Source organism: Bactrocera latifrons, unplaced genomic scaffold, assembly GCF_001853355.1.
Source record: "Bactrocera latifrons isolate USDA-ARS-PBARC rearing strain unplaced genomic scaffold, ASM185335v1 scaffold_37, whole genome shotgun sequence".
NCBI classification, from domain to species: Eukaryota; Metazoa; Arthropoda; class Insecta; order Diptera; family Tephritidae; genus Bactrocera; species Bactrocera latifrons.
The window spans coordinates 51,365-57,480 of NW_017537012.1; the positions used below are offsets into that span (position 1 = coordinate 51,365).

Below are 6,116 nucleotides of genomic sequence, written 5' to 3' on the forward strand. Positions count from 1 at the left end.
TTTTTAGAGCAGTAAGTTTCCTACTAAACTAAGAGCTTTTCGAATTATAATACTTTTTTTTCATTGCGTTCCAAAATTCATAGAAAAAAATGCCTTAAAGTAATCAAACTTTAACCGTTAATATATTTTAAACCGTTAGGTTTACAAAAAAAAAATCGTAGAAGACTTTTCATACAAAATCAATAAAACGAAAACTAAACGCTTGAAAAAATAAGCAGCTGGAAGCGAGATTTCAATTTTTTGAATTTTTCTGACAAAAAGAAAAAAATGTATAACTGAAGTGCGGTTAACATGCTCGTTACAATTATGGGCTCTTACCGCGAGAGACTTCCTCAGAGATATCTAAGCACCTATTTTTCAGAGTACCAAGCGAAAAAAATATATTTTTTCTTGACCCTACGCTAATCTACATTTCATAAGCACCCTATCATAACCTTTCTTGAGAGTCCACACGGTGGTAAGTACATAACCACAAATTTTAATTATTTTTAAACAATTACATGTGTATGTTCTTTCCTTTATTTAATATCGCCACATTAATAATTAAATCACCAATTTGCTAACATTGCATAATGTACCTAATATATTTTCATATATAATAATGTATGAGTTCAGACACTAAAAAATTAGGAGGGTATTCTAGTCAAGATATGAAAAAATAAAAAAATTTACATATACCTATATATGCAATATATGTATATACCTAAAATGCAAAAAAACGTAACATCACTTTTATAAGTTTACAGATGAAGGAAAAACGTTGTAATAGAAAGCATTCACATTGAAAGAAAGTTTGAGTTTTGGTTATAAAATTCTTATGTATTGGTTACCTATTGGTTATATCTGATAGTGGGGACTGTAAATTGTATGCTATATACTATACATATGTTATATCTTGTAGTGTATCGTTAGCAATAAAAATTCAATTTATATTATTTTTTTGCATTTTAGGTGACGATATACATATATTTTTTCAAAGTTTTAACTATTAAAGCATATGTCTACAAGGATTTGGCAAAATTCAAATTATTTTCGGAGATATAAATAGGTATTTTTTTCTGACGAGAAACTTTATGCGCTTGATTTCTTTTCCCAAAAAGTATACCGACGATTTCTGCGGTTCTACTGTAGCAACTYACGTTAAATTTTTAGAGAGTCTGGTCAAATTTCAATTTTTACTATTTAAAAAATATTCGAAACTGTATTTTTCAAAACTATACGTCAAGTTCTTCGGTTACACTGCATCAATTTGCGTGAAAGACAGTCTCGTTTAAGTCTGGAACTAACCATATTTCCAAATTTCAATTTTTACTATTTTTAAAAATTGGAAAGGCATTCAAAAAATTATGTACCAAGATTTTTTTTGGGCAAATTTGTTAAAAAACTTTTTTCTAATTTTTAAGTGGAACCAGACATCGCGACATTATTCTGGATTAATATTTATTAYTTTTGGTTTGAAATTGCTAAAGCTTGAAATCGTAGGTTGTGGTCACGTGTCAGTTTTTTTGTAAAACTACAATTTATCAGCTGATAATTTTTTAGTTTTTTTAGATTTTTTTGAAATTTTCGAAAGTTTTGCAAATTTTGAATTTTTTTTATAGTTTTGGAAATTTTGATTGTTTTGATTTTTTTGAAAATTTTGAAATTTTTGTACATTTTGAAATTTTTAACCTTTTTATATTTTGTTTTTCTCCTGCCTTCTTGTAATATTATTAGATAATTAATAAATAAAATTGATAGCAAAAATATGAAGTGCCCTTTTTACGACAAAATTAACTGAAATTCATGCATCTAGACTAGAATAAACCCTCAAAATGCCAGTTAGCTATATAAAATATGTATAAAAATTAAAAAAAATTTATAAAAATTTTAAATGCATATTTTACTTAAAAAATTGCAAAAAAAAAATATTTAGTCTTTGTACTTTACTTTATAAAGCTTATTTAGTACTCAAAATGTCGACCTTTCGGCCAACAACAAAAGCAACCGCAAAGTTTACATTTAAGAGGTAATAAAAAGCAGTGTATGGAACTTGACCCCTAGGAACATGACGACTATTTTAAGCGTATGCGTGTGCAAGAAAATAAAGCCTTAACTAACTACTAGAAAAAAAATAGGACAAAAACAATTATTGCTTTTAAGTAAATGCGGTTCCTTTAAGCATTTAAGTCGCGTCTACAGCTTTTTGTTCGAAACCTCAGTTATAGCGTTTGCTAAAGTGTCCACAGCGAATTTAACATCCGTGTTTGTAATGCACATGGGCGGTTTAATGCGGAAAACCTGCAAAAGAGAAAAGGGAAAGAGAGATGTGTTGGGATAGCAAATAGGAGTGTGTTTTAGTATGAGCGAAAATGTTGGTTAAACTCAAGCAATTGATAGTATTTTGAAAGGCTAGACAACAAAGGGTTTGTTTCTATGTACAAAAGTAAACAACAACAATTGTCTCATAACAAATCTAATAATAAATAAGCAATTTAAAATAGTCTCAGAARAGTAATAGCCTTAGCAGAGCTACGCGTTTTCACTACTRYCATCCATTTATAAAGCAATATTTCGACTCACATTGCCATTTAGACCGCCACGTCCGAAGAGCACACCCATATCYTTGCAAGTCTCCCAAATTTCCAATACATGCGGCGCGCTGAGTGGCGCCCTCGTAGCGCGATCGGATACCAACTCAACGCCTATCATCAAACCCTTGCCGCGCACATCGCCGATAATCTCGAAACGTTCACGCAACTCGGCCAWGCACTTGAGGAAGTACGAACCCACTGCCAAGGAGTTTTTCTGTAGTTTCTCTTCCTCGATAACATCCAGCACAGCGAGTCCAACAGCGCTAGCCATTGGATTGCCRCCGTACGTATTGAAATGCAGTGCTTGTCCAAGCGATGCGGCAATTKTGGGTGTAGTCACCACAGCGGCTAGTGGAAAGCCATTGCCGATGCCTTTATATRAAATAATGACAGATTTATATCATTAATATTACGGTATTGCCGTCCAAGCATTTCAACTAACTTACCCTTCGCCATTGTAACAATGTCCGGTATGAAGTCGTGGCTCTCAAATCCCCAGAAGTGATCGCCGGTGCGTCCGAAACCGGTTTGTACCTCATCGGCGATGAACACACCGCCATTGGCRCGCACYAACTCAGCCGCCTTCTTAATATAACCTTTCGGATATTGCACCGTGCCGCCTACGCCTTGTATAGATTCGGCGAACATAGCGGCAACGCGTCCACGCGGCAGTGAGTACTTGAAAACTTCTTCTAATTGTTCATAGTAACGCGCGCCAGCCAAACARCCGCTCTCCGGCATGCAGTCGCATTTTCGATCCGTTTGTATGGGTGAATCSCGACAATTTGCGCCGCCCCAAAGGCCCAAATACGGATCTGGGTTCATAACATGGTGAATACCGCTATTGACGCCGGGTAACGGAAAACGCCATGTCGAGAGCGCKGTCAGACCCATGGTGTACGGCGACATGCCGTGATAGGCATTGCGGAAAGTGATAATATCCTGATTGCCTGTGTGCATGCGCGCCATCAGCATGGCCAGATCGTTAGCCTCCGAGCCGGAGTTGACAAAGCACACCGCTTTAAGTTCGCCAGGGAGCTTGKTCGCCAAACGTTCGGCATATTCGTGTATTTTRGGATGCAAGTAAATGTTTGTTGTRTGCCAGAGTSTGTTGATCTGCTGCTCTAGCGCGCRATTCACTTTGCTGTTGAGGAGCAGAGAAGAGAAGAGAGTTCAAACTATTTAACCTCATCCAAAAAAAAGATGAACTCATTTGTTACTTACGGATGACAGTGACCYACTGATACTGTCACAATACCGCCGAACATATCCAAATAACGACGGCCCTCGTGATCGAACAGCCACTGCATATGTCCGTTGTGTATCAGAAGYGGCTTCTTGAAATGCGGCACAATGTTTGGTGTAATATGCTTCTGTCGTATCTCCAGTATTTTCTCGTAACTTGGYCCCGTATATTGTAGTGGTTGATAGTCACATTCGGGTATTTCACTTTGTATTTCCGGCATTACTGCTGGTGAAGCCTTCGAATGCAATGTTGTGGCGGTACGTTGTTGAAGGCCTCGGCACATCAAGCGCGTCGTTTGGACTAAAATTTGAATTTCATTGTGGTTAAATATAARGATAACTAATATACTAAAGATAGAATGCTGCTCGTCATATGTAATCTAATGTAATGAGTTCTTTTTGGGAAGCTGGCTGCCAGCTGGCTGTATATAAGGAATGCAGGCACCATGCCTGGCCAATGTTAAGGTGACACTCGCGCCGCGATGTACTGTTAGTTCACAGTTCTGTGGTGACTTCAGAGCAGCTGCCTCTCTATAAGAAATGCAGGCACTGTGCCTGGCCACTGTTAAGGTGACACTCGCTCCGCGATGTGATGTGATTTAACAGTCGTGCGGTGACCTCAGGGCAGCTGGCTGCTAGCTGGCTCTATATAAGAAATGCAGGCACTGTGCCTGGCCACTGTTAAGGTGACATTCGCGCCGCGATGTAATGTTAGTTCACAGTTCTGTGGTGACTTCAGGGCAGCTGCCTCTATATAAGAAATGCAGGCACTGTGCCTGGCCACTGTTAAGGGGACACTCGCTCCGCGATGTGATGTGATTTAACAATCCTTCATTGTCACATGCGTTAGGGTCAGTTGGATTACAATCTGAGAGCTATTTGTTTGGCAATATAAAAAATAGATGCATATACATAAATATATTTAATGTGATCTGAACCAAGCTRTCACATGGTCAATTTGTCTAATTTGTCTAAAATGTATATAATGTTYTACTGATTAACTATCAATTAGTAAATTATCACGTGTTATTCGCCGTTATTTGTAAACAAATTACATTTTATTCGCTCTTTCTTCGTGCTCATGTGATGACTCCTACGAGCTGATTAAAGTGCATCGAATTACAAATTTACTTYGCATATTGTGCAAAAAGGCAAAATAAACCGACATATCCGTATTAACACGTACAACAATTTACATCGTAATCGCGGCAAGTTAAGTCCGAATCAACTATGCACTATGTATGAGCTGCGCCATAACGGCATCGCACGATCACGTTCAGGGCCATTTTAGTGCATTAATCTACTTATATAAGCGAACAGAAGAGGGAAGAGAATTAGAAAGTTGGGTGGGAGTGCATTAATTTGTTTTAATTGCGGTATGTTGGGTGGCAAAGCTTATATTAGCAGCTATAAATGGTAGAAAAACTTATTAGGTTAGTAAAATATATGACCTCGCAGTCTTAAACCTTGTCATATGCCACAAATTTCAATTATTTAAATTAAAAATATTTGCATTATGTGCATCGGGTATAAAAAGAAAGTGCAGCAATGATCACGTGTACCTAAACCTGCAGCCGACAATGTAAATGTGCAGCCGGTGCAATTGAATTGCAAATGATCGCTTTACATACAWATATGCGTACATATTAGTCAAAATTAAAACTGATAAGACAAGACAAGCATGTGTCGAGTCAAGTTCAAGACGCAATGACGCTGTTTGCTGACCGCTGATCTACAATAATCTAAAAATTACTGGAATCTTAAGGTATGGGTAATAGARGACAAACGAGATAAAAGTTGAGGCGTAATAGACATACATATGAAATATATTAATGTATTCTACTATTTAATCTAAGCTAAAAATTGCTTGAATATGCGGTTATGCTCTTATTTAAATGTACAGTGCTGTACGAGTATATATACATATTATGTATGTGCTTTGCTCATTATCTCCGTTGTTACTTTTAGTTCATAAATCACAATTATCACGATTTTCACTTTCAAATATCATTTTTTATCTTATCAATTGTGAAGCGTCTGTCTGCTTAGGCTACTTAGTTTCATATTAAGCTGCTGTCAAATAACGTAAATGCTGGCCCCCAACGAARCTGATAAGAAACCATACGACACGTCCATTACGGCTGCCAGATGCGCTACAGTTCAGGCAAGTTTGCTGCTCTTTACAACATTCAAAAGAAACGTTAAAAAAAAGTTCTTGCTTTGCAAAAAATTATTTAGTGTAGATTCCAAAAAAAATAAAATTTAATATACGTACATCTATTTTTTTTTATTTAATAT

At 36.6% G+C, this 6,116-nt stretch overlaps 1 protein-coding gene across 2 annotated transcripts in view; it reads right to left on the reverse strand.

The window, feature by feature from the left end:
- LOC108972012 (alanine--glyoxylate aminotransferase 2, mitochondrial) overlaps positions 1-6,116 on the reverse strand; it is a 9,539-nt gene that overhangs the window by 1,363 nt on the left and 2,060 nt on the right. Inside the window, exons 2-5 of one of the 2 annotated variants that reach the window (XM_018938437.1) lie at positions 3,798-4,119; positions 3,020-3,717; positions 2,563-2,945; positions 2,058-2,280 (exon numbers count right to left, since the gene is read on the reverse strand). In XM_018938437.1, coding sequence (XP_018793982.1) covers positions 2,176-2,280; positions 2,563-2,945; positions 3,020-3,717; positions 3,798-4,119 — 1,508 coding nt within the window. In that variant the 3' untranslated portion in view covers positions 2,058-2,175. Of the gene's footprint in view, positions 1-2,057; positions 2,281-2,562; positions 2,946-3,019; positions 3,718-3,797; positions 4,120-6,116 lie in introns of those variants that run through there. The other variant, XM_018938436.1, reaches the window with a different exon arrangement.